Source organism: Nicotiana tomentosiformis, chromosome 4 (genome assembly GCF_000390325.3).
Source record: "Nicotiana tomentosiformis chromosome 4, ASM39032v3, whole genome shotgun sequence".
Taxonomy (NCBI): domain Eukaryota; kingdom Viridiplantae; phylum Streptophyta; class Magnoliopsida; order Solanales; family Solanaceae; genus Nicotiana; species Nicotiana tomentosiformis.
The window spans coordinates 89,585,200-89,612,989 of NC_090815.1; the positions used below are offsets into that span (position 1 = coordinate 89,585,200).

General features: G+C 38.2%; 2 protein-coding genes across 4 annotated transcripts; one reads left to right on the plus strand and one right to left on the minus strand.

The window, feature by feature from the left end:
• The first annotated feature begins 8,690 nt into the window (after nt 1–8,690).
• Nucleotides 8,691–14,962, plus strand: LOC104116870 (uncharacterized). Of its 3 annotated transcripts, XM_070199984.1 has the most exons (9): nt 8,692–9,000; nt 9,102–9,167; nt 11,390–11,470; nt 11,597–11,650; nt 11,732–11,800; nt 12,670–12,732; nt 13,091–13,173; nt 13,261–13,326; nt 14,404–14,962. In XM_070199984.1, the coding sequence occupies exons 1-9, from the start codon at nt 8,761–8,763 to the stop codon at nt 14,444–14,446; spliced, it is 765 nt and encodes a 254-aa protein (XP_070056085.1). In that variant the 5' UTR covers nt 8,692–8,760; the 3' UTR covers nt 14,447–14,962. The 3 variants fall into 3 exon arrangements, with proteins under 3 accessions (XP_070056087.1, XP_070056086.1, XP_070056085.1); XM_070199986.1 differs by lacking the exon at nt 11,732–11,800 and having other exon boundaries at nt 8,691–9,000; XM_070199985.1 differs by lacking the exon at nt 9,102–9,167 and having other exon boundaries at nt 8,691–9,000.
• Nucleotides 14,963–17,196: 2,234 nt separating this feature from the next.
• LOC104098918 (LRR receptor-like serine/threonine-protein kinase RGI1) lies at nt 17,197–20,980 on the minus strand. The gene is made up of 2 exons (XM_009605773.3): nt 17,975–20,980; nt 17,197–17,770 (listed from the first exon to the last, which is right to left on the minus strand). Exons 1-2 carry the CDS (start codon nt 20,826–20,828, stop codon nt 17,325–17,327), a joined length of 3,300 nt encoding a protein of 1,099 aa, XP_009604068.2. The 5' UTR covers nt 20,829–20,980; the 3' UTR covers nt 17,197–17,324.
• Between the last annotated feature and the right edge of the window lie 6,810 nt (nt 20,981–27,790).

Here is a 27,790-nt window from a genome sequence, read left to right on the forward strand (position 1 = left end):
AAATGATTGATGCCACGGCCAGGCACGAGTTAATGAGTTTCCTTGATGATTATTCTAGGTACAATCAAATCAAGATGAACCCAGAAAGACCAGGAAAAGAATTCATTTATAACGAATTTTGGTACATATTGTTACAATGTGATTCCCTTCGGGTTAAAAAACGCCAGAGCCACTTTTCAACGGCTCGTGAATAAGATGTTCGAAAAAAAATTGGAAAGACTATAGAAGTATATATAGACGATATGCTCGTTAAGTCTTTGAATGCAGGTGACCACCTGAAGTATTTTCAAGAAACATTCAACATCCTGAGGGATCATAATATGAATCTTAACCCCGAAAAGTGTGCTTTCGGGGTCAGTTCAGGTAAGTTCCTAGGATTCCTACTCTCACAAAGGGGAATTGAGGTAAATCTCGACAAAATCAAGGCCATAGAGGACATCTCAGATCAATTGTATAATGTAAAATAAGTCCAGAGGTTCACAGGGAGATTGACAGCTTTGAGCAGGTTCATTTCCCGATCATCGAAAAGATGTCATCGCTTTTTCGCACTACTCAAAAAGAAAAACAATTTCGAATGGATACCGGAGTGTCAGCAAGCCTTGAAGGAGTTGAAGAAATATTTGTCAAGCCCTCCGTTGCTCTCAAAACCAAAAGAAGGTAAAACATTGCTAGTCTACCTCGCGGTTTCAGAAGTTGTGGTAAGTACAGTTTTAGTACGAGAGAATGAAGGTACGCAATCTCCCATTTATTATGTTAGCAAAATTTAACGGGAGTAGAAACTCGCTACCCATATCTGGAAAAGCTGGCCTTAACTCTCGTAGTTGCCGCTCGGAAGATGAGACCCTACTTCCAATGCCACCTGATAGCTGTGGTGACTACTTTCCCTTTGAGGAATATCCTCCATATATCCGAGCTCTCAGGTAGATTGGCCAAATGGGCTGTCGAAATGAGCGAGTTTGATATAGAGTATAAATCGAGAACTGCAATTAAGTCGCAAGTCTTGGCTGACTTCCTGGCCGATTTCAGTCTGGGACTATTGCCTTTGGCAGCCAAGGAGGCAATAATGGTGTCAGAATCGACATCGGGAATTTGGACCTTATTTATGGACATAGATTCAAACGTAAAAGAGTCCGGGCTCGGAATAGTCTTGGTCATGCCTTCGGGGGAAACCTTAAGGCAAGCCATCAGAACGATTCCTTTAACTAACAATGAAGCGGAGTACGAAGCTTTGATTGCAGGGCTCGAATTGGCCTAGGGGCTTGACTCCGAAGTCATCGAAATAGTTGGTGGTAAATCAAGTCTACGAAAGTTTTGACACCAGAGAGGAACGTATGCAACAGTACGTGGTAAGGGTTCAGGATTTATTGGCGCGATTCCGGGAGTGGTCAATTACTCATATCCTGAGAGAAGATAGCGTAGAAGCAGATGCATTGGCAAATTTGGGCTCATCGACAGAAATCCAAGGATCGGAATCAGGGACGGTAGTGCAACTGATGAACTCAGTCTTGGACACAGATGGTTACTATGAGGTGAATTCGACTAGTTTGGTCTGGGATGGGAGAAACAAAATAATCGATTATCTTGAACATGGACAGTTTACCGAAGACCCCAAACCATCAAGAGCGTTACGCGCCAAAGCTGCACGATATAGCTTCAAGAAAGGCCAATTGTACAGAAAATCCTTTCAAGGCCCGCTGGCCCGATGATTATGAGCATCAGAAGCTAACTATGTCATGAGAGAAGCCCATGAAAGGATATGCGGCAACCACTCGGGTGCAGATTCTTTGGTGCTAAAATTAGTTCGGCCAGGATATTACTGGCCCCGTATGGAACAAGATGCCAAAGATTTTGTACGAAGATGTGATAAGTGCCAACGCTACGCACCACTAGTACATCAACCGGCAGAACCCCTACATTCGGTTTTGTCCCCGTGGTCGTTCATGAAATGGGGGATGGACATCGTCGGACCGCAACCACCGGCTCCTGGAAAGGTAAGGTTTCTTTTAATTTTGACTGACAATTTTTCTAAATGGGTGGAAGAAGGTCCTTATCAAAATATCGGAGAATGCGAAGTGGTGGACTTCCTATGGGAAAATATAATTTGCAGGTTTGGAATACCAAAAGAGATTGCATGCGATAACGGGCCGCAATTTATTAGCGCAAAAGTTACAAAGTTCCTTGATGATTTGAAGATAAAAGTATCACCTTTTCACCTTATCATTCGAGCGCAAATGGTCAAGCGGAGTCAACAAACAAAGTGATTATTCAAAATCTCAAGAAAAGGTTGGAAGCAGCAAAAGGTAACTGGCCCGAAGAATTACCTGGCATTTTATGGGCCTACCGAACAACGGCTAAGTCAAGCATAGGAGAAACCCCCTTTTCCCTGATGTACGACGTAGAGGCTTTGATACCGGTGGAAGTAGGGGAAACAACCTTAAGGTATTTACAAGTGGATGAAGAATCGAATAATGAAGCAATGCTAATCAACTTGGAGCTGTTCTAGGAGTGCAAGGACTTGGCGCATGTAAGAATGGAAGCTCAGAAGCAGAGAGTGGAGCGATATTATAATCGAAGAGCCAACTTCCGTTATTTCAAAGTAGGAGACTTGGTCTTGAGGAAGGTAACTCAAAACACCCGGAAACTCAACATGGGCAAGTTAGGCTCAACATGGGAAGGCCCTTACCGGGTTTTAGCTATCACTGGGAAATGATCATACGAGTTGGAGAACCATAACGGAGACAAGTTGCCCAACAACTGGAACGTGGCTCACCTCAAAAGATATTACTGCGGATGAACAACAGTCAAACGGAAAGTATGTGCTGCACTCTTTTTCCCTTCGTTCAGTTTTTGTCCTAATTGGGTTTTTCTGGCAAGGTTTTTAACGAGGCAGTGACGAAAAGCATACTACGAAGACAGTGGTGATAAGACCTTTGATAACAAGGCAAACAAACAAGTTTCCACTTGGAGACGATTAGATAATCTTTGCTTCGATAGCAAATTCCCACCGGGAAGTTAAGTTTGCTGCCGAACAGAGGTTACCTGACCGTTCACGAACACAAACGACTAGAGGATTACCTATAGCATGGATTCTTAAGGGGAAGCAAAGTATGGTGCCGAGTGGAGGATTACCTAGCAATTCATTGGTGGATCCTTTGAGAGTACAAAACTTCCAATGTTCCAATTCACACTCTCCGCCTTCGAACACTAGGGGGAATAATATGAGGATACGGCAACAATGACTGCCACATCAACCGGGAACGAAAATTCGGGAACATAATACATCATCTGGACTGGGGACTGCACAACCAGCCCCGTAGAAATAAGTTGTACAAGATAGCCTCAAGTCATGACAATTTCTTTTCTGCATAACAAAATGCTTGTGTAATCTCTGAAAATAAAAGGAATAAAATGAAATCCTTTTACTTTTATCTTGTTTCTTGTCTGAACGATGAGCTAACCTTGTAATTTAAAAATTAAACAAGTACTTCAAATGTTAGTGCCATAATGAACAAGAGACGTCCTCTTCAAGAGCACCGTAAACATAAGAGGGACCTCTTTTATAAAAACCATCACGTTAAAGGGTTGGTTCTGGAAGAATTTATGCCCGGAATCAAAAATGCTATCAGGGAAAAATACATACGAAGCCGCATATAAAAAGGATGCAAAAAGCAAACTTATGCAAATACTTACTGAAACCCTCACATAAAGAGGATAATTATCGAAAACAAAGTGCATCGAAGAAAATGTATCTGAGACCACATACAGAAAAATGTGAACAGAAAAACATGCGCAGAATCCTTAAAAGAATATAAGGGTTAAAAATCTTGCACGAATATTCAAGTAAATGTAAGACTCAAACAAAATATTTGAGCAAAAATATGTCTTCATTTATAAGAACGTGCCAAAAGAAATACAAAACGAGAAAAGATAAGTAAAGCTAAACTGCAGTGCCTCCGGGCCCAGGAGAAAGAGAAGTGTCCACGCCCCCGGGAGTGGTAGACGGTTGCACCGATGGCTCGAGATTTTCCCTAGTCTGATCTTCAACATCGTGGCCCTCCGATTCTTTTTCAGTTCCAGAAAATGCGAAACCAGAACCAGATGGGCCCGATACATCGGACCTCGATGGAAGGCCAGTCCTAGCGGCTAACACAAGCTCGCGTGCCTTAGCAATTTCGGCATCAATATCAATGACACCATCTTTGGCTTCTTCCAAGGTTTTTCTCCTCATGCTCTACATGGCGTAAGAGTTTTCAACAATGAGGGAAGTCTCTCGGCGCTTGAGTTATTCTTTGAGTTGCATTATCTTGGCAGAAAGATTTTCCCAGGTGGACCTAACAGACTTAAGGCTGACGTCAAGCTCGCGAAGAGTTGAACTAAAGAGCATGTTATGCTCGATAGTCTTCCTGTACTTCTCTTCTAGCTGGGCATGTTTCACCTCCGCGGCAGCAAGCTCTCCGACTTTGGAATTCAAGGCTGTTTCCAAGTTAGTTACCCTTTCAGCAGCAGCAGCCTCGCGCTCGCTTGCAGTAAGAATGGCGTCCTGGACTTCAGCCCATTTAGCCTTGGCTTCATCAAATCTAACCCTCAACGAGTCTACTTCTTGGTTGAGACTTATCACTTCTTGCTCGCTTTGCTGCAAACGAGTTTCCAAAACGTCGGCCTTGGTGGCTCTGGTTTCCAGTTCTGAGAGACAGAGAATGGTTTGGTGTCGTTCCCCCAAAACCTGATCCCGTTCAGAAGTAAGTCCTTCCTTCTCACGAATCAACCTTTGAAGGCCTTCAGAAGCAAGAAAGTTGGCCTGCAAAACAAGAAGAGGTAAAACTTAAAATACGTTCATTCAAAAGTAGGAGAAATAATAGAGGAAGAAAGAAACGTACCGCTACGGCGTCATGCATAGCGTTGTTCAACAAACACTCTCCCGAGAATGTTTGAATCTTTTCCCAATCCTTCTCCGAAGTCAATGACTTCAGATAGTTAGCAAGCTCCACCAGCCGGGAAAGAGGATTGCACCAGGTAGAGACCGAAAGAGTGACATTCCTCCCCCTCTGAGGATCTTCAGAAGGGGCAGCATAATTTTGCCCCAAATTCCCATAAACTGGGTACTATGGAAGAGGAACGCCTTCTTCATTGTCAGGTGCGGCTGCTGGAGGTGATGTTGCTGGTGGAAGAGTGGAAGAATATGGAAGTGATGTAACAATTGTTGGTGTTGTAGAAGGTAGTGATGAAGCTGATGGGGTAGTAGAATGAGAAACAACCGTGTCAAAAGCAGCACTAGATGTTGGGTACTTGCCAACCGAAGACGGCAATAACCCGGTACTCTGCCTCGCAGTACCAGGCACAACAATTGGGCCCCGAGAACAGGAGTTAGCATTATCTAATAAATCAAATTCTCCCAAAGTGCCGAGACATCATCCTCGGTTGGTATGATTGTCTCAACAGGTTAAGCATCATGTTGAGATAATAAGGATCGCCGCCTTCTATGAAGAGAAGCTCCCTCATCACTAGTTTCTTCATCATCATCAATCATCACAATGTCTATGACCGGCCCAGAAGGAGGACCAGGCATCATCGCCACTGGAGATAGCTCAGGGACAGCAGTCTTTGCCCGCTTATTTTTCTCCCCGGCCACGTAGGAACGTTTTCTTTGCGGTTTCTAATCTTCTGGCCGAGGTCTCCATGAAGATGTGGCCGCACCCGAAATAGGCCCGGAGATACCTGTTCGAGTGAGAGCTTCCTGAAGCAGCCTCGCTGTATCAACGGGATCAGCCAAAACGTCCTCCTCAGGGACAGCAACAGAGTCTACAGGTAGAACTAATTTCATAAACAAGTCAGAAGGTTTCAATCGATATGCAAAGCAGAGAAAGATGGAAGCGAGGTAAGTTCAAATTACCATGATTGTTGGCCTTCCATCCATATTTCGGGGCCAGCTATTTCCACAAGTGAGTTTCGCGCGTTGTGACGTCCAAATTTTTCTGAACCCACCGGTATAAGCCTTTCACCACCTGCGGGACCCATCGAGTTGCTGAAATATACAAAGAATGAAAACACGGCCATAGAAGAATATTTAATGAATGAAGAAATATTAGAGATCTTACGAGCATGGTTCCAAGCATCCGAAAAGGATGGAGCCATTACTGGAATGATACTGCTATTGGAAACCGCAGCAAACTGTTCCGTCTACCTGCGGTCACTATCATCATCCATGCTAGTCAGCAAAGCATGGTGTCCTCGTTTACAGAGATTTATCATCTCCCCCCCCCTCCCCCCGGAAAATCTTAGGGTAGTAGAGATTCATCATGTGAGCTAATGTTAGCTCTTCTTTAGTTTCTTGGCACAAGCGTCGAAGGCAGGCAACCGTCCTCCACACAGAAGGACTTACCTGTTCCAAACACACCTGATAGCGGAGGCAAAATTTCACAATCTTGGAATCAAGCTCTCCACTAAAAGAAAACACACCCAAAGTAAAGGGATACGTGTAAAAGTATGTAAAACCTTCCTTGGGAAGGGTCACTCGCTCTGATAGATCGGTAGCGATGATATCCAATTCATGGCAACGACAATCTTCCTTCACGGCGGGAATACTGGAAAGACGAATGGAAGAAGGGTACCTGCTAACAGCCCATGTACGAGGGTTAGAAGAAGAGAATTTCTCCTCAAGATCCTTTACGGTATTGAGTTTTTTTTTATGATGGAGTCTACGGTTGGAACAAAAAAGTCGTCGATTTTGTTTTTGCCTTTTGAAGAACCAGTACGTTTTGAGGAGGAAGCCATCGAAAAAGAGAAAGGGTTTTTGTTTGAAGAAGATGAAGACTCAGTAGGCGAAATAAGATGAAGGAATTTGGAATATAAGGGGGGAAGTTGATACTAATAAGTAAAGTTTTGGCGGCTAAATCCTTGGCTAAAATTACCTCGATAAACGGCAAAGGGCGTGCTAAATCATGGGAAGACGCGTGTTCAGGGTATTAAATGCGGAGAGACATGTGTCTAATCAACCGTCAGTGGCCTTCAAAAGGAATTATAGTAATTCCCGCCAAAAGAGTATTTCTACCATCTTCTCGGTAATACAAAGTTATGTCACCGAAAAGTAGGGGGACTATCTGTATTAGGTAAAATACATTATGGCACGTGGCCACCCAAGAAGGGGACACGCGGAACCTAAGCCGGGAGGACTAAAAATCGAACGCAGATATCTCGTGTGTCACCGAAAAAGATAACATTCGTGAAGGCATTGAATACTCTACGCCCGGTAGTATTCGATGAGGGATATTCCACAACATTAAAGAGCAACGACCCGTTACGGAGAATTTGATATTAATGTTCACCGTTACGTCTTCATCAATGTTCATCATAATTGACATTAAAGAAGGGCACGATCCTAGTACATTCTTCATAACTATAAATAATAAGCTCAGTGATCATTGTAAGGGACACGAATTTTCTGGCTAACTTATACTATATTCTATACAGAATTTTAATACCATTTTGCTTTCTCGCTTTTTGATCTCATTATTATTGTGCCCGGAAATCCTGTTCCCTGACTCATCAGTTCTATCATTTCATCTACATTCTAAAGCTAAGTATTTTATATTTCATCAGTTATTTTGTTACTTTTTGGATCGAATTAATTCACTTATTTAGAAACCACGAACAAATTCAACTGTACTGTTTTACGGGTAAACAATTAAATCCTTTAATTATTGGAAGGTCGTAAATGCGCCATTTCTTCATAAAAGCCAAAGAAAGTAATGTCTTATGATGTTAGAGAAAAATACTATGACGCCCATGACGGAGGAAGGGCCGACGAAAGTGAGTCAAGCAAGACTAATAGGTAGACTTCTAGATTGGCAAATTTCCGAAGAAGAGGTACACATATCATCTTAGGCGAATCCCACATCGGAATGAGAGAGGAAAGTGAAGTGTGGATAAAGTTTTACATTTAAGAACCTCGTGGTCTAGATGAAAATTTTCTAATTTAAGTCTAACATTTGAGTTATGAGCTTATGTATGAGAAAATATATCTTTTAATTTTTCAAACCTTTTTGCCTATTCTTTCAAAGCAAACGCAAATGGTTGAGACTAGAAAAACAAAAATAAGAAGAATCGTATGGAGAGACAGGTAGGTGGTCAACTTAGAATGGGCTTAAACCCATTTAAGAGCTGAAGCACTATGGATGCTTTATGACAGTGAAAATGGCACAAGATAACAATTTTTAAGTATGTTGTTTAAAATATATTCATAATTTATAATATATTAAAAAATTAACCAATTCGTTCAAATTTAAGGACATGGTATCTTGAAGTTTAAACCTCAAAGTTCAAACTTCAGGACACGATATACCAAAGTTCAAAAATTGTGTCAAAAACTTCGAATCTTGTGTCCTGAATTTTAAATTAGGAATTCAAAAATTTAGGACACTTAGTCTTGAATTTCTATCAAGACTAAGTGTCCTGAATTTCAAATTAACAGCTCAAAAATTTAGGATACTAAGTCCTGAATTTTAAATTAGCATCTCAAAAATTCAGGATTCTTAGTCCTAAAGTTTGGGTGAATATGCTAATCTTTAAATACATTGTAAGGTGTGGATATATTTTAAATTGCAGACTTTAAACCGTCTACTGTGCACTTATTACTAAGGTCAGCCCAATAAAAATAGTGGCCCAATATATTTAGCCTCTTTGCCCAGAAGAATTTCAACTAACCATATTGACCTCCGGATAGCGGTTTTGTGTGAAGCAGAGATTTTCTATTAAGCGGAAACCATGGCGGTTATTCCAACAGTCACCGTGACATCAACCGGCGCACGTTTACTATCGCTCCCGCGCACGTTATCCACCGCCGCTATAACTGCTTCTTCTTCTCTGTCCTCGCTCTGCTACTTGAATCAGGGCTATTATCCTCTGCAACGCCGGAGAATTCTGCCGGCGAGGAAGCTAGCGATACGAGCTGCAAGAACAGAGTCCAAAGGCGTCTCTCTTGGTTTCAGAGCTCCCAATTTTGAGGTACTTTTGTTTTTATTAAGTAATGTTGGCAGTTGGTTGCTTATTAACGTATGCAATAATGCAAACAAAGATTTTTTGTTTTAATGGGAGTAATGTATCAGCTTACGGAGCCGCTCACTGGAAAAGTTTGGAAGCTTGATGATTTTGAGCCATATCCTGCATTGCTGGTAAAAGGAAACAATATTATTACTATTATTTTCCTGAAATGATAAAATTGTACTGTTATTATTATGTGATCTATTATATACATACATAGTCCAAATTTTTTCTAGAAATGTACATGGTGCGAGTGGAGCGTAGTAGGTTCGGTTAAATGCACAATGAGGGGATAGATCGTCATCTATAGCTACTTCTTCTGTCCCACTTTATGTGGATTAATTCGACTTTTCGGATAAATTTAAAAATTCTAAAGTGATATTTGACCTCAATTCTTCCAGGTCATAGAGTGTTGGGGCTGCGAACAAAGTCCCATATTGGTACCTGAAAAAGGTAGGAATCCTACATATAAGGTGTAAGGATCTCTTAATGGTGTGATGCCTTTTAAGGGCATACGTGCGGGATTGACCCAAAGCGGACAATATCAACTATGTTAAGAGTATCTTCGAGCTGACTAAGCCTAACAAAGACAAAATAATTTTAGGTGTTTGTTAAACTGGCATGGAGACACATTTAAATAATTGAATCCATTGGTATGAGCGTTGTGTGGGTTAGGTGCGCCCTACTGCACACAAAAGCATGGTATTTTGAGTGGAGAAGTGTAGAGGGCGAGCCTCTAGCACTAGGGAATTTCTCGGTTATAAAATAAAAATTGAATCCAAAAGGCTAAATAGATTAATAATAATTCAATTTTCTAATTCATAATTGAATGTAAATACTCAAGACAGTGAAATTGAGATACAGAAAGTATTATTATAATTCTTTTCTTGATTTTCTTCATGTTTAGAATTGTTTGCATAAATGAGTGTATTTTGTTTACTATAATTTGTTTACAGACTCTGGAAGAATGTGTTCGATTGTGAATTATGAATTTAATTTGCTAAGTGAGAGAATCTTTATGATACATAAAGGATGACTTTTTCACTGAACTGCAGCGGTAAAGGAGGTAGTGTGTGTGCAAAAGAATTTGCTATACTTAGATTCGTTATGTATATATGTATGTAATGAGTTCAAGAAATACAGATATATCTGTGTCGTCAAAAAGCAAGACTTGCTCCAAAAATTTTCAATTTCGAATGCATCAAAAGTTATCAATAGACAGAATTTATGCTTTCCCCTCAAAACACCTATTAGTTCTTTCCATCCATATTATCCAAATATACACAGAGAAATGATCTTCCAGAGTTGTTTCTGCTTTTTCTGCCCTGCCAATTGGGCACAGATTGCTTCTTTCCCATTATTTACCTAATGCATACCACGCAGGCTAGAAAACGTCCACCATGTCTGCCAAATGTATTTACAGTATAGTATAGTGTCTCTAACTGATTCTGCTTCTTCCTTGGAAAAACTAGTCCATGCTACCTATAAATCTCTTATTTTTTAGTTGTCACCTGTCAAGCATCCCTCTTATAGCTCTGTCCATCCATAGCATGCCACTCTGGTTGGGGAATTTATTCTCAAGATCATTTTCTGTTGCTAATCTACAGTCTCTCTTGCCCCTTTTATCGATAAGTAGTCGCAACATGATTTCACATAGTATATTCCACCATTCTTTACTTTCCATACAAAAGAAGCTTTTTGAGCTTCATCCAGGTTTACTCCTAGTATCCCAGCGGCGGACTCGGGATTTCTAAGTCGGGGGTGCTCAACTGCCTTAAATCTTGAAGTGCTACTTTGAGATTGGATGTGCAGCTAATATATTTATATGTTACTATTAGTTATAAAAATATAGTATTTGGGTAAAGGACAATGGGGTGCTTGAGTACCCAATAGCTACATTGTAGGTCCGCAATTGAGTATACCCAGTAACGAGTTTACTCCAGGTTTTCGTGTGCGATATACATGCTGCACATTTATTGATGGCTACTCCGTTGACTTTAGTGTGGTGTATTTATTAGGTGTTCTCGAGTTATTGGCTTTACGAATAATGTCCATCTGAGTGAGCTTGTTTTCTTGACCTTCATCCATGTCATCATTAATTTCATGTGGTCAACCTGTAAAATGAACTGAATTCTGTAGGCCATAAAACATGTTCTCATTAGTCCTTAACTAAATAAAAATATCTGTTAGCCATACAATATATACTTCTGCCAGCACAAGGGTTTAACTTAAAATTAGAATTTTATTACGAGCTGAAGGTTGAAAAAAGAATTAAAGAGCCATGAATATCCTTTCCCTCTTCTATATTAACTTGTTTTAACTGTGATTCAACTCCAATAATGTAATTTCGCAGGTTATGTTCATCTGCAACCATTGTCCATTTGTCATACATTTGAAGAAGGATATTGTTAAACTTTCAAATTTCTACATGAAGGTAGGTGGTAATCTGATTCGGTTTCCCTTCTTTTCTAACTTCACGTATTACATGCACTCTCTGCTTTCTGTCAGCTCAGTAGTTGAAAAGAGCAGAATAACATCAAGAAGTTCATCTTTGCTGCAGAAAGGGCTTGCGGTGGTAGCAATATCTTCAAACTCTGTAGTTACACATCCACAGGTTCAGATGCTATATAACTTATGATCTCTTGGTTTTATGAGACCATTAAGGAATTGTTGTGAGTTTCTCCATCTTTCACAGGATGGACCTGAATTCATGGTAGAAGACGCTAAGCTCTTCAAATATCCTTTCCCTTATCTTTATGATGAGGTGTGCTTCTCTAATGAGTTCCTGATGATAGTTTTCAATATAATTGCTTGTATTGTATATATATCACTTTCATTTATCATCCCATTTCTTTTTTTCATTTTCTATGGAAATATTTTTGTTGCTGGATATCAATGTTTGGCTAGATTCACATGGTCACCAGGCCAGTCCGCTATTACCCCTTATTTCTCCACTATATTTTTCTACAAGACTGGTTTAGTTCTGTTGAGAATATCAACAACTCTAGTTACTATTTATACTGGTTCTACCCCCACTGTCCAAATTGGTTGCTGAGAATTAGCATGTCTGGAAGCTTACTATTTCCCACGATGCTGCGGAGCCCTGATGAGGCTTAGGGCAATGCCCAAAAATATTTAACTCTTTTCACTGAAACTTACATTATCTTTTAGGGGATTGAGAAATTAAAAAAAGTATGAATGAAGTTGCTGCTGAGATATATCTGACCTGGAGCCTCTTAATTACTTCCATTTTAACTATACATTCCAGAAGTTTAGTTAGGTCAACCATGACACAAGAACAGGAGGTCATTTGGGTTCAGTTGGACCCAGTGATCGTATGCTGCTTACGCCTCTGACTCTACCTCTTTGGACTTGTTGTTCTTCCTTGAGGCTGCAATTGTCTAAACTAAGTCGTGGAAGTACAATTATGGAGTTATCACAGTTGGCAAGAAATCTTCTAAATCGCACTGATACTTTATACTCATTAACTGTTGTACAAAGATGAGGTGTGCAAAACACTACTTGACATGTATCCACTGCTTGTCTGTTTCTTATGTTTTTTATTTGAAAATTTTACAATCTGTTTCACATCGAACTTGTTCGAACTTCTTCAGCTTGATGTTTTTCTTGCAGTCACAAGAAGTTGCAAAAGACTTTGGGGCTGTTTGTACACCAGAATTTTTCCTGTTCAAAAAGGTAATGACTACTCGAGTTATATCTGAAAGCTTCAAGGTTAGCATGACACACCATACCCCTGTTTTGAAATTTAAACATACTTTTCTGTCTCTTGTTTCTTTCTTAAATATATGCATTATCTCCCTTATGGATGTATTTTACCCCCTTGTTTGAAATCCTCTCAACCACAGTTCATGGCTTTCTATCCCAGTTCTTACTGGGGGTATTGTAGTGTTTCACTCATTTCTTTCATCCCAAGTTAATACTACTAACATATTCTCGAAGCCTCTAAATAAGTGTTCTCAGAAGAGTTGTAAAGCAATGTTTCTTTTATTGTTTGGAATTATTTGTGTAGTTGAAGAATTTAATTTTGTGACAGGATGGCAGAAGGCCCTTTGAGCTAGTGTATCATGGCCAATTTGATGATTCAAGGCCAAGTAACAATGTGCCTATCACAGGAAGGTTAGTTACATTGTCTTTCAATTTTCTCTCAGGAATCTAGTGTACTATTGCAAATTCCTAATATAGTTGTTATGACACATCCCCTAGAGACTTGAGCCTAGCAATAGATTGCGTGCTTAGTGGCCAGCCAGTTTCATCCAATCAAAAACCCAGGTACTCTTATTTCCGTTTATATGCCCCCTTATTGTCTGCTTTTTCTGGTTTTACAAGAATTTGTGGTTTTCTTCAGTGCCGGCTTAACCATAAAGCAGCTAAAGCTGTTGCTTTAGGCCCCCAAATTTTGGGGCCCCATTTTCAATAATAATGGGTTTATATTTTATTTATGTTTTGGAAAATATTGAGTACTATTTAGAAGAAAATGAAAATTTTCTTATAAAAGAAAAGACAACATTTTAGCTGTGCGAATAAGTGACGGGTTAAACCTTTATATTCTCTTTCTTGGTTTATGCAAGAGCTACAATCTTTCAATTCACCTTTTCCATCAATTTACATACTTTGTCTTATATTCTTTCTTACTTTTTCTAAGATGAACTATTTGTTGTTCAAAACTTCCGATAATTTATGTTGCTTTTTAAAGACATAGTTAAAATTACTTTCCTTATACTAAATTGTGTCTCATTTTCTGTTCTTTCTCACGTTTAAAGCTTGCGAGAAATATTTGAAGCAGCATTACGAAATTTGGAATTAAGTCTTCATACTTCTTGAATCTAGTTCTTTCATTCTAACTTTTCAGTATCTTTTTTTATCTTAAATTTGTTATATTTGTTATTTTTACTTCATAGGTATATTTTTTAAATATTTATTAGAATTTGAATATGACAACTAGAAAATATAAATCTTGTTATTCTAAAAAAAAAAAAAGGAGAAGAGTTGAAATATACAATCTAAAAAAGGAGATCTTGATAAACTTTTCACAAACAATAGAAAAACTAAATTCGAAACTATAGGGGAGTGTTTTTAGATGAACAAGTCACAAGCCTATTAGAAGAAATCGATTATAGAAAACTAATTAATAATTTTGCATCTCAAAAAGTTATAAAATATATCCTAAATAAAAATATGTATTAAAATTATTATTGAAGGGCCTCCAATTAAAATTTGGCTTTAGGCCCCAAGTGTTGTTGAGCCGCCTCTGGTTTTCTTCCCTTGAAAAGCCTAATGGGAATTGTTGAGGTTGGGATTTATGCTCTTAGGTTATGTACTGATCTCGGTTTTTGTACTTGCTACTAGCATTGGATGCAGCATAAAATGGCATCCAGGGGCAAAGCAGTAAGCACCATCTCCACTGTCTATAAGTTTTCAGCAACACATTTAAGTGCGTCAGATTATCCATGCAGCGGCTGATGAGCATTGAAGTGCTGGCACATTTGTGTTACTTTTTCCATGCCTCTTCTAGCATTGCGAGTTGAGCTTCGAGCTCAAAGATTTAATAAGGAGAACTGATCAATATATGCCAATGATCACACTCATGTATATATTGTTTCCTCGGTACTTCCTAGCAAAGCCCCTTTTTCTTACATTGCATAAGCTGTCCTTACTTTGGTAAAGGTTGAAATACTGATCTATAAGATGTAATGCTGGATTCTGGCATATGTTCCGTAAAGGAGCCAAAAATAGAAGAACTTGTTACCAAATTGAGTAATATGCTACCACATGCTAGTAGCTGATTGCCTAAAATATGAGCAAATTACTAACTTTGGTCCTCTTGTTACTGTAATCTGGAGTTATGTTCCTCCAAGAGTTTTGTAAATCGTTTTATGTATTTCATTGCTTCACAAATTTCACTTTCTCTGGTTGTAATGCTCTAATTTTCTGGTAGACCCTTGTATTTGCACACCTTTATCCTCTGTTCTTTTGATTTGTCTGTGTCTATCCCTCCGTGCACTTGTCTGGGGTTCGTCTAAAGCAAGCTCTGCTAGATTTGATTACTTTTGTTTAGCTTTTCCTTTCTTCTTTCTGTTGTGTTGAGAGCCGGGTGTGTGGCCAACTTACTTTCAGGTTTCACCACAATATGAAGGGACACGTGATTGTTAGCAATCTATCACTGAAACTTGACAGAAACTACAAAGCATTAAGGGGTCGTTTGGTAAGATGTATTAGGGAAAATAATGCATGTATTGGCTTTGGTATTATTAATCTTTGCTTTGGTATACTTTTTCAACCAATGTATAATTAATAACTAATACAAGTATTAGCTATACACCCTATTTGGTACTTGGTATTATCCTATGTATAATTAATACATAGCAAATCATGGTATTATTATTGAATCCTTATTTAATAAATATAAGAAACAACAGGCTCCAAGTTTTGTGATGTGATACTTTGAGATTTCCCTATGAGGATGGAATGCATAGTGATACCCTATCTTGAGAGTTGTTCGTGTTACTGATTTTTGAATTATTCTTTTTGCTTTCCTTCATTCTTTGCACTTCCTCTACATCTAACACACTTGTTTTTTAGTGATCACTATAGATCCTTATATCTGCCAACCTTTGTCCTTTCTTCTTTGTGCACATGTAGCTTGTGTCTATCTTGCCTTCTATGAGCCAGTCTGGGGTTGAAAGCAAGTGGCGTACGGTTGATCACTTTTCTTGAGAATGAAAGCCAAGTTGTTGGATCAAATACCCTCCAATTTTTACTATGATAAGATGGATAACATCGTCCAAATTTACTTACTTTGTTATTGCACCATTTTCATGCATCAAGCACAAACCTAAATGTAAAATGTTGCTTTACTACTTTATGCTGGGAATAAGTAAATTAAATACCTAATGTTCTCAAAGAGGTTCTATAGAAAGTTGATACATAATAGTATATGTTTCCTCAGAATTTGAAGCTTGAAACCTACTTGTGGGCCTAAAAAGGTTTGCTATCACATGGCTAAAAAGCAATGTACCTTTCAAGAACATGGTGAGCTAATGCTTCTTCATCTTTTGTGAAAATGACTTTAAAAGAATTGGTAGGGAATGATGGTCCCTTCGTTTCCCCATAATTACATGTTTCTTTTTACATACAGCCAACCAAGCTTGATCTTGTCACAACCAGATCACCCCCACACAAACTACAAATTGGATTCAGAGTTACCAATTTTATCTGCAGGGCCCTAGTTTGGAAATGAAACTGCACTTGCTGCTTCCTTAGTACCTTCTATCATTGATATCTGTTTCCTAATCTTTAATCATCACATATTTATACTTCTCAGTTAATCAATCTTTTATTTTTTATAACAATCATGTTCAAGCCAGCTTGTCACCTTGGCTATTTCATGCTGTACCGGATAACTATGTCCACCAATCATTGGGCAAACGAGGAAAAACCAACAACAACAATAACAACAAACACAATGTAGTCTCACAAGTGAGGTTTGGGGAGTGTAGTGTGTATGCACACCTTACCCCTACCTTCAAGAAGGCAGAGAGGTTGTTTCCGGTAGACCCTCGGCTTAGTAAGCGAGGAAAAATCACCTAGTATTTTTTGTCTTTGCTAGGATTTGAACTCCGATTTACCATTATTTTCACCAATTTTAATGATGGTAGGCCACACACTTGGTGCCTCATTAAATCAATCGTCAAGCATTAGTATTGGTTTTTGTCATTTCAAGGAGGATCCTCCAAGGACTACTTATCGCAGAGGAAGATTGTTGTTGTACTTTTTACTCTCTTTATTTTCACTAATCATTATAAAGGTAAATTAGCCTTAAGATATTTGTTAGATCTAAGGACCGGATATGTTGCTCTCTTGTCTTTCATTTGTTTAATTGAATAATTGCAGGGACCATTTTTTAAGATTTCTTCTATGATAGTTCGAGCCGTGGAATCAGCCTTTGATGCTTGCATTAGGATAGACTGCCTACATTACACCGCATTGGGGGGCGGCCATTCCCTACACCCTGCGCGAACGCGGGATGCTTCGTACACCGAGCTACCCTTTTTTATAGTTGCAGAAATTGGAAGGAAAATAAATGATCCTTCTTCATTTAAACCAACACACAAGTAGTTTGTAGAGTAGAAGGTAGCAATGTGATCGAATAAGTAATGTTCTTTTTATTTTTTAAATGAATACTGATGCACATTAATAATTTATACATCTTTATTAGTTACTTGAAAGAATGAACTAGCTAGAACTAGGCAAAGACTGAGTTACTGTTATTAAGGAGGCGATCTGATGAGAGGTTCAGATGAACCAGAGAAACTAGGACATTGCACTGCTGCTTTAGGATTTGATACTGATCCTTTTCCTAGATGATTAGGCTTCTCGAAATCTTCATTTTCGTGCCTAATTTCCGTTAGCATTGCCGCTACATCCTTCATTGTTGGTCTTTCATCCGGGCACGAATTAACACAAAGTAGTGCCACACCAAGAACTTGAAGCATCTCCTGAGTTTGTGTACCAGACCTTAAAAGTAATTGCTGATCAAGAATTGTTGTGAATTCCTTATGTTTTATTCTTAGCTCCTGATTTATCCAAGTAACAATGTGGGCACCTTCTGGTATCCGGGAATCGGTTGGTTCCATCCCTGTTAGGACCTCAAGAAGCACAATGCCGTAGCTATAGACATCACTCTTCTCAGTTACTCTTAGACTATATCCATATTCTGCAATGTAGGACCAAAATATTTAGAATGCTCTCCTAATTTAGTACTCATACCCAATTTATACCCACAATACGTCTAAAAAAGCTAATATTCAAGAGTACCAGCATAAAGATATATCTAATTAACCAATCTGTTATATTGAGATATTTAAATATATGACCTGTTGAAGAGATGAATGATGTTTTTGCGTGAAAATGTACTTACCAGGAGCTATATATCCATAGGAACCAGCTATTATGGTGGAAGCTCTTGAATTATCTGATGATGTATTTAAGAGCTTTGCAAGTCCAAAATCTGCAAGAAAAGCTTCAAACTGTGGACCAACCAAAATGTTATTGGCCTTGATATCACGATGGACTATAGGAGGAATACAGTCATGGTGAAGATAAGCTAAACCCTGAGCTGCTCCTAGTATGATATTATACCTAGCATCCCAATCCAGAAATACCCTCTTCTCATGTAGCAGTCCTGCTAAACTCCCATTACTAATGTAATCAAACAAGAGCAATCTTGTTTTGCCATTATTACAGCATCCCAAAAGCCTCACTATGTTTTTGTGCCTGATTGATCCCAGTGTTCTAACTTCTGCAGAAAAAAAATCCCTCTGTGGAACCTCGCCAACCTTCTTAGGCAGTAGTTTCTTCACTGCGATCACCTGTCCTGATGGAGTTTCAACACGATAAACAAAACTGGAGCAACCCTTTCCAACAATGTTAGATTCACTAAGTCTTGGCACTACATCATTTACAGAGAAGCTAAGCTTTCGGAATGGGATAAATTCCCACTCCAAACCATTTTCTTCATCGTCTTTCTGGCATATCTCTCCTTGAGCTCGGATAAATATGGCAATACAAGCTGTCAAAATTAGCATGGCCATGAAAATGCTGAGTACAATAGCAATGGTGATCCTTCTTATGGATTTTAATCCATGATGATTTCCACTTAAATGACATGCATCTCTGTTCGTGCAGAGCTCTTGATTACCAATAAAAACACTGGTAGGAAGATCATGAAAGAATTTGGTGTTAGGAAGATCCCCAGAAAAGTTATTGTAAGAAACATTCAGAGAAACAAGGTTGTCAAGGTTACTGAGTACTCTAAGACTTCCTGTCAACATGTTATTAGAGATATCCATGCTGGCTAACTTGGAAAAATTTGAGAAACTTTCAGGAACCGGTCCTGTCAAAAAATTCCGACTTAAATTTAATAGAATATCTAGTCCTTGCAGGTGACCAATCTCCATAGGGATTAAGCCTGTGAGTCTGTTGCTGCTCAAATCCAACAGCTGCAAATCCTCACAAAGTCCAAGTGATTTGGGAACAATTCCATCTACGTTGTTTCCATTCAGTATGAGCTTGTTCAGTGATGTGAGTTTCCCTACATCTTCTGGAATCTTGCCTGATAATCTGTTCATGGAAAGATCTAACACATTAAGAGCAGTGAGAGACACAAAAGAGGAAGGAATTGTTCCTTGAAGCTTGTTTCCATGAAGATCAACCATTTCTAGCTGTCTACAGTTGCCAATAGCAGGTGGAATTGATCCAGTGAATTGATTTTCCGACAATTCAAGAAAACTCAAACTCGGTAGCTGGCCTATTTCTGGAGGAATTTGACCGTCGAGCCTGTTTGATCCGAGGCGTAATCTGGATAAACTTGTGCAATTTCCAATATCAGGTGGAATTCCACCAGATAGAACATTTGATATCAGCAGCAGCTTAGTTAAGTTCCTGAGATTGAATAAAGTTTTCGGAATTGATCCTGTAAGATAATTGTGAGAAAGATCCAAAGACTGAAGTTTCCAACAATCGGCCAGCTCAGTTGGTATGCTCCCGTGCAGTTGATTCTGCCATGCGAAAAACAGATTTAGTTCCTTTAGATTCCTAATGGTAGGTGGGATCACACCTGAAAAATTATTGTTGTCCAATTCAAGTTGCTTCAAGCTGGAAAAGTTGCCAATATAGTATGGGATTTCACCAGAAATGCTGTTATCTGATAATAGAAGCTCCTCCAATGTGCCTAAGTATTCGAAAGATGGAGGAATTTCTCCAGATAAATAGTTCAAAGAGAAATCAATAACTTTCAAACTTGAACAGTTTCCAAGATTTCCTGGAATTTCCCCTTTCAGGTTGTTCTGCCAAAGTAAAACCTTCTTAAGATTCTTCAGCAGACCAAGTTCACTGGGAATTTCCCCTGAGATTTGATTCTCATAGATAAACAACTCCTTTAAAGCAGTGCAGTTCCCAATTTGTGGAGGGATTACACCAGTCAGATTTGCTGTGTAAACTGCAAGAGTCTGCAGCTTCTTGAGTTCACCTATACTATGTGGAATCTGACCCGAAACACCGGTATCTGCAAGTCCCAAAATGACTAATTCTTTGCAGTTTGATATCTGCACTGGGATTTCTCCTCGAATTTCCTCGTTCCCACCTGCGCGAAAGACTTCAAGAGTCGTTAACTGACCGATTTCTTCAGGTATCTTTCCGGAAAGCTGGTTATCAAAGAGCTCAAGCTGCTGCAATTCTGAGCAACTTCCTATCTCCTTTGGTATCTGACCTTGAAGGAAATTGGAACTCAAAGAAAGTTGCTTCAGTTGTGATAATCTTCCTATTTCAGGTGGAATACTTCCTGTTAGAGCATTGAAACTGAGATCTAAAATTCCCAGAGGTGATGACAAGTTTCCAATAGAAGTTGGAATTTGACCAGTGAGGTTACAATTTGAGAGGATTAGAACTTTGAGGAAGGGAAAAGAAAGAACTTGAGTTGGAAACGTTGTGGGAAGATTAATGGACATGATCTTGATATCTGAAACAAAGCCATTTCTGGTGCATTGTATATAATCCCATTTGCATGGATTTTCATGACTTGGATTCCATGAAGAGAAGGATGTAACAGAAGAAGAAGAAGAAGAGTTAAAAGTGGAAAGCCATGACATTAAAGAAAGTCCTTCTTGATTTAAACCAGAAATGGCAGTAGGGAATAAAGATATATTCAGAAACAAGAAGAATAAGGTGATTGTTTGTTTGGTTGACATGATTATAATGATGATGAGAGTCTGCATGTACTCTGTTCTACTGTACTTCTATGTCAGCTTCTTCTTGCCAAATGCAGTCATTCAAGTTTATCTGCAATGATTTCCTTATCATGGTTACTGGTGTAGGAAAGGCACCAAAGTTTCTTCCAGAAATTTGTAAGATGTAAAAGAAATGGAATTTTCAGAAATTGTTTTCCTCCAAATAACTAGATTCATTGTCAAGATTGACACTTGACAGTGTAGGACAGGGTTGGGATAGAGTGGTATTATTGCAGTGATGGTTTGGAAGATTTTGTTTGTACAAATATACCTTCTTGCTGTTTATTGTCTATATATATGTAATGTGATAAGTTTTTGTCTCCACACGCACACATGGCTACTTTTTGCTATTACACCCTTTATCTCTTCATCCTCTACACTTCTCTAATATCTAATTATCTCCTTGATAAAGCCTAGCTAATAGTGTGGAACTTTATCTTTTATTTCAATTTCTTATTGCTAATTTAGTTTGTTGTATACATCAAGACTACTTCCTCCGATCCGGTCTTTAGAGTAGTACTTTTGTTTCAAATATTTGATGTTTTAGAAAAGTTAAGTCATGTATTACTTTCTTTGCTAAATCTACAGTTATTGCTTCATTTAATGGAGTACTCCTTAATTACGTGAGATGAGATAAAGAGTAATTTAGAAAAATATTATTATAATTAAGGTTATTAAATGTCTTTTTAAGAGGTGTGAAATTTTTTAAAAGATAAATAATGTGATTTCGAGAGAACAAAATTGGAGATCTCATGCTCTCAATATAGGCGAAGTCACAATAATCATTACTTAGAAGAGAGAGTTATAATATATCTACGTTCAATTGGAAAACATAAAAGTTTGCCGACTACTGCAACATGTATTTGTCAATATCAAAGGTCACAAACCCAAGGAAATAATTTGCTTTCATCCTTTGATCCTTTCTCTTATTTTTATGTGTCCCCTTTTTCCTTGAGGCCCCACTTTGGTGAGACAAGTGCTTAGCACAACCAATCCTTCATTAAGGGATTAAAAATCCAATAATCAAGATTTTATCTTGAGTTGAAATGTCTAATTACTAAAACTAACGAGAAGGACAAGTCACCACCATGAAGATATACATTTTATGCCGTATATAACAATAAAAAACCCAGTGTAATTTCACAAGTGGGATTTGGGGATGGTAGAGTATACGCAGACCTTATTACTATCTTGTGAGGGTAGACAGTTTGTTTCCGATAGACCCTTGGTTCAAGAAAAGCATTTTAGGCCATATATAATTCAATAATTATAAGAAGCTCACTAAATCTTTTTTCTTTTTCTTATAATAAAGTTGTCCCTACCATGGGACAGATAATCTTAGGGCAACCATCCCTCAACAAAGTGTAAAAGCCCATTCTTTTTCCCATTCATGAACCTTACCAAGAAACCATATATGAACCAAGGCATGGCTTTTTTTCAACACATGGTACTCATTGCTCCCCTTTCTACACCATTCTTTAACTATGAGATCCATTTTAGCCAATCCGTTACATAGATAATTGAGATTAATTATTTCTTTGGATTTAATATTTTCAACGCTTTTCGCATTTCGCATCCCGGCGAGATGGAAAACAAATCTATCGCTATGACGTATCGTGATGCTCTAACCGAGATTTTTGGGGGATAGTTTCATACTATTATTTAGCATGAGATATCATATTGTTCGAGCAACCTTAAATGTTCCCTACAAAAGACAGTAAGGAAAAAGATCAATGCAAGGAATTTTACATGATTTTCTGGAGGGATAACTTAATTATTTTTATAAGTAGAAATAATCTCTCTATAAACTTTTACATTACTAATTGACCTTCTGGTTGCGATTTACCGGTATTTTATGGCACCAGAATTAGTTATATTTTAATACCTGTATATTATATATATACAAATTCAATGTGGATAACAACTCCCTATGTAAGAGCACGTAAACGGCAAAATGTCCTTTATACTATAACTTGTTTTGTTATTTCCCATTTGATTCTAATAACATTTCGTGTAGATCTTAAATATACGAGTATTCAAAAGATATTTTCATTTTTAAAAGGGGAATTAATGCAATCAATAGTTCAAATGGCAAAATTGGAGTCCATTACTCAAATGGTCACTCAACTATCTGTAACGACCCGGCCGGTCGTTTTGAGAGTTATAGCCCCAATCCCCCGTCTACTATTTTTTCGTCTCTTTTTCTGCTTATGTGTCTTGCCGGGAGGTGTTGGTCGTGATTTTGGAGTGTTTTGGGACACTTAGTCCCTAAACGTAAGCTTAAGTGTTAGGATTTGAACCGTAGTCGGAACTGTGTGAAGACGACTCCGGAATGGAGTTTCGTTAGCTCCGTTAGGTGATTTTAGACTTAGGGGCATGTCCGAATTATGTTTTGGAGGTTTGTAGCTTATTTAGGCTTGAAATGGCGAAAATTAAAATTTTGGAGATTTTGACCGGTAGTGGAAGTTTTGATATCGGGGTCGGATTCCGATTCCAGAAGTTGAAGTAGGTCCGTAAGGTTGATTATGAATTGTGTGCAAAATTTGGGGTCAATCGGACGTAGTTTGATAGGTTTCGGCATCGGTTGTCGAATTTGAAAGTTTCAAGTTCTTTAAGTTTGAATCGGAGAGTGATTTGTGTTTTTAGCGTTGTTTGATGTTATTCGAGGGCTCGACTAAGTTCGTATGGTGTTTTAGAACTGATAGATATATTTGGTAGAGGCCCCGGGGGCCTTGGGTTGATTTCGGATAATTAACGGATCATTTTGGACTTGTGCAGGATAGCAAATTTTCCGGTGTTTTGTTGCAGACTTTTTCTTCATCGTGTTCGCGAGAGAGGTCTCGCAATCACGTAAGGCGTCTGAGAGTCCTGCTGAAGTTGTTCTTCGTGTTCGTGAATATGGGAACGCGATCGTGTAGGTTGGTCAGACTGTACATCGCGAACGCATGGGCTAGGCCGCGTTCGCGAAGAGGAAGTAAAGCAGCAGTGGAATTCAAGTGTTGTTCTTCGCGAACGCGTGGGGTTGTTCGCAATCGCGTAAGTATGAGAGCCAGTGAATCGCGTTCACATTGAGTTTTTCACATTCGCGTAGGGTTAAATTCTGGGGCAGCGAAGTTGTGCTTCGCGATAGCGAGGCTATTTCCGCGATCGTGATTAAGGAATCACTGGGTAGTATTTAACATTTTAAAAACGAGGGTTTGACCATTTTTATCAACACTTGAGTTTGGGAGCTCGAATTTGGACGCGATTTTGGGGAATTTTCAGAGACATCGATTGGGTAATGATTCTACAATCTATTGTGGTTGTATCCCATTAATCTATCATTAATTTCATCATTAATTTCGAATTTTGGGGTTGAAATTTGGGAAAAATTGGAATAAGTTTTTCAATTAAGATTTCGAGTTTTGAAATGGGATTCGTAGTTGGATTTGAGTAATTTTTATATGGTTGGACTCGTGAGTGAATGGGTTTTTATATTTTTTAACTTTTACCCGATTCCGAGATGTGGGTCCGGGGAAGCCTTTTGGGGTGATTTCCTAATTTCTCGCTTTAGCTTAGATTTCATTGACTATATTAGTTCTTATAGCTATATTTATGGTATGTAATTGATTCTGGCTGGATTTGGGCCGTTCGGAGCCGGATATTTGTGGGAAGAGCATTGCTACCGACGGATTTAGCTTAGTTCGAGGTAAGTAGATTGCCTAACTGTTACGACCCAAAATTTTCTACCAATGGGACCGTGATGGCTCCTAACATTTCACTTGCTAGGCAAGCCAACGTTAGAGAATCATTAACCAATTAACAATAATTAACTAAGATGAAATATATTAAGCGCGGAATATTATAAAACTGTATTAATTATTACCACCCAGATCTGGAGTCATAATTCATGAGAATTCTAGATTTTACTACAAGTAATAGTTTGAAAGAAATACAACTGTCTAAATGAAAGAAATAGTAGAACAGAAAAGATAGACGGGGACTTCAAGGTCTGTGAACGCCGACAGATCTACCTTGAGTCTCTGGACAACGGACCAATAGCAAAATCTCGATCAACCCGAGCCGGTATCAAAATCTGCACAGAAAGTGCAAAGTGCAGTATCAGTACAACCGACTCCATGTACTGGTAAGTGTCGAGCCTAACCTCGACGAAGTAGTGACGAGGCTAAGGCAAGGCACCTACAAATCAACCTGTATAATTTAACAGTGTATATACAAATAATAGAAATGAAGAACTAAACAGGAAATGTTGGGAGGGGAACATACTGAGGGGAATACAAGATGAAGAACTACAACAGAATGGTTATGCATTACCCTTCGTGCATTAACACTCACAATATGACACGACATCACCCTTCGTGCATTAACACTCACAATATGGCACGACATCACCCTTTGTGCATTAACACTCACAATATGGCACAGCATCACCCTTCGTGCATTAACACTCACAATATGGCACAGCATCACCCTTCGTGCATTAACACTCACAATATGGCACGGCAACACCCTTCGTGCATTAACACTCTTCCTTACCATAATGCAATGCATAAATATCAACAGGAAGATAGAATAACAAGTACAAACCTTACCTCAATATTTGGTTCCATAACATCAATCTCACCTTTGAAATAAAAACTCAATTATCACCAGAAAATCCATAAACATGGTAAGAATGATAAATTGAACAACACTAGTATAACACATCGTAATTAGGCATAGGAATGAGATAATATGAGAAAAACTGAAAAACATGGAAAATAGGTAAATTGGCAGTGCATAAGTACTCGTCACCTCACATATACGTCGCTCACATGAATTTCACTTAGCAAGTAATCTAAGGTTCCTAATTCCCTCACAACACTTACCTTGCTCCGAAGGCCACTTAATTCTTAATCACATCTTTTCCTCTAGAATTCACCTCCAAACCACTCGTATCTATTCAGAAATGACTTAATAATATCAAATATTGCTAAAGAAATCAATTACATTGCATAAATTTAGATTTTCTAAATTTTCCTTCAAAAGGTCGAAAATTGACCCCGGGCCCGCTTGGTCAAAATCCGAGGTTCAGACCAAAATCCATTTACCCATTCACTCCTGAGCCCGAATATATAATTGGTTTTGGAATTCGACCTCAAATTGAGGTCTAAATCCCCAAATTTCTAAAATTTCTAGTTTCTACCCAAAACCCCTAATTCTACCATGAAAACCTTAGATTTTAGGTTAAAATCTTGTAAAATATAGTGAAAGATTAAAAGAAACCAGTTTAAAATCACTTATCTTAGATAAGGTGACGAGTGCGTTCTCGGGATATTTGTTGAAAAACCTGATTTTTACTGAGAAATTCCTTATTTCCACCTTAATTGGGTATACTAGCATGTGTAGTTACCCAGTTAGCTTAGAATAACATGTCTACGTGCCTTATTTGCTTAATTGAAATCTTTGCAGCATGCCTATTGAATTCCTGCTTCTTTCCCGACTTGTACTTAGTCTACACTGTAGATTCTCTTGCTATACTTGTCGGTTGTAATTGATTGCGTTGTGTATTTACTTTGGGACTACGGGGCGGTATCCCGGGAGATCCCTTTGCATATTTACTTTTGGGACTACGGGACGGTATTCCAGGAGATCCTCTTGCACATTGACTTTGAGACTACGAGGCAGTAACTCGGGAGTTCTCCCTGCATATTTACTTTTGGGACTACGAGACACTATCTCGGGAGATCCCCTGTCGCTTAATTCCGTGCAATTATATTATTGCACTGTGTTTTTCTTTGTTGAACTTTAGTCTCTTATTATACTGCTTATTCTCCTGTTTTTATTATTATATACAAGTGGGCGGCCTGACCTCGTCACTACTCGATCGAGGTTAGGCTCGACACTTAATGAGTACCGATTATGGTACACTCATGCTACTCTTCTACACATGTTTTGTGTGCAGATTCAGGTGCTCGTTATCAGCCGCAGTATCCGTGAGTTCGAGGCAGCTGTTGGAGACTTCAAGGTATATCTGTCGCGTCCGCAGACCTCGGAGTCCCAATCTATTCTTCCCCGTATCAAACACTTTTTCTGTATTTGTTTTTTTTCTAGACTTCGGTGTATAGAGATGGTATTTACTTCTATATCTTGTGACGCATGACATTCCGGGTTTTGGGAAGGCTGTGCAAGTAGAGTTTGGTAATGTACATGTCGAGCGACATCGTTCTGTTGATTTATTCAGTATCTATTGTAGTTAGAAGTCAAACTTGTTTTCTTTCGATATTGGTATTTTTGTGAATTGTTAGGCCTACCTCGTCGTAGAGACTAGGTGCCGTCACGACGTGGTTCGGAGGGATGTTTGGGTCGTGACACTATCCCAAATTATCTGCCAAAAGTCACTTTTCTTTCGTTTGTAACAACGCCACTTAACTATTCCTATAACACTCATAAGGTCACTCAACTAGATTTTTCAAATTTTGGATTGCCAAATACCTATTTTACCCTCTAAATTATTAATTTTTTAAAACTTTTTATATATTATAATATTTTTCTCTTTTAATATACATTGTGGACTTACCTATAGAATAAATATATTTTATTTATAAAATAAAAAAAATTAGTTTTCAGCTCATATAATGACGGAATAATAATATAATTGAGCATAATTTTCAAGAATATATAATGTATATTATAAAAATACCTTTATTTAAATAATTATTTTTATATTACATGTATGGAATATATATTTTACTACCTTTATTTTCTTTCATTCTCAATTGTTTAAATAAAACTTTGAATTTTTGTTGTTAATACTAAAATTATTATTATGAATAAATTATTCTAATTAATTTTTTTTACTATGCTTATTATTTTTTTTTATTCTAGCATTATATATGCTTAAGTATTTTTTTTAATTTATAAATAAAATTTATTTATTCGACAAGTAAGTCCATAATATAAATTTAAAA

Excerpts from the sequence above, each read along its gene's own strand:
- LOC104098918 (XM_009605773.3), bottom strand. The coding sequence starts at position 20,828 with ATGCAGACTCTCATCATCATTATAATCATGTCAACCAAACAAACAATC. Across the intron at positions 17,771-17,974 it reads CTATGGATATATAGCTCCTG|AATATGGATATAGTCTAAGA; the intron begins GTAAGTACATTT and ends CCTACATTGCAG.
- LOC104116870 (XM_070199984.1), top strand. The coding sequence starts at position 8,761 with ATGGCGGTTATTCCAACAGTCACCGTGACATCAACCGGCGCACGTTTA. Across the intron at positions 9,001-9,101 it reads TCAGAGCTCCCAATTTTGAG|CTTACGGAGCCGCTCACTGG; the intron begins GTACTTTTGTTT and ends GTAATGTATCAG. Across the intron at positions 13,327-14,403 it reads TCATCCAATCAAAAACCCAG|CATTGGATGCAGCATAAAAT; the intron begins GTACTCTTATTT and ends ACTTGCTACTAG.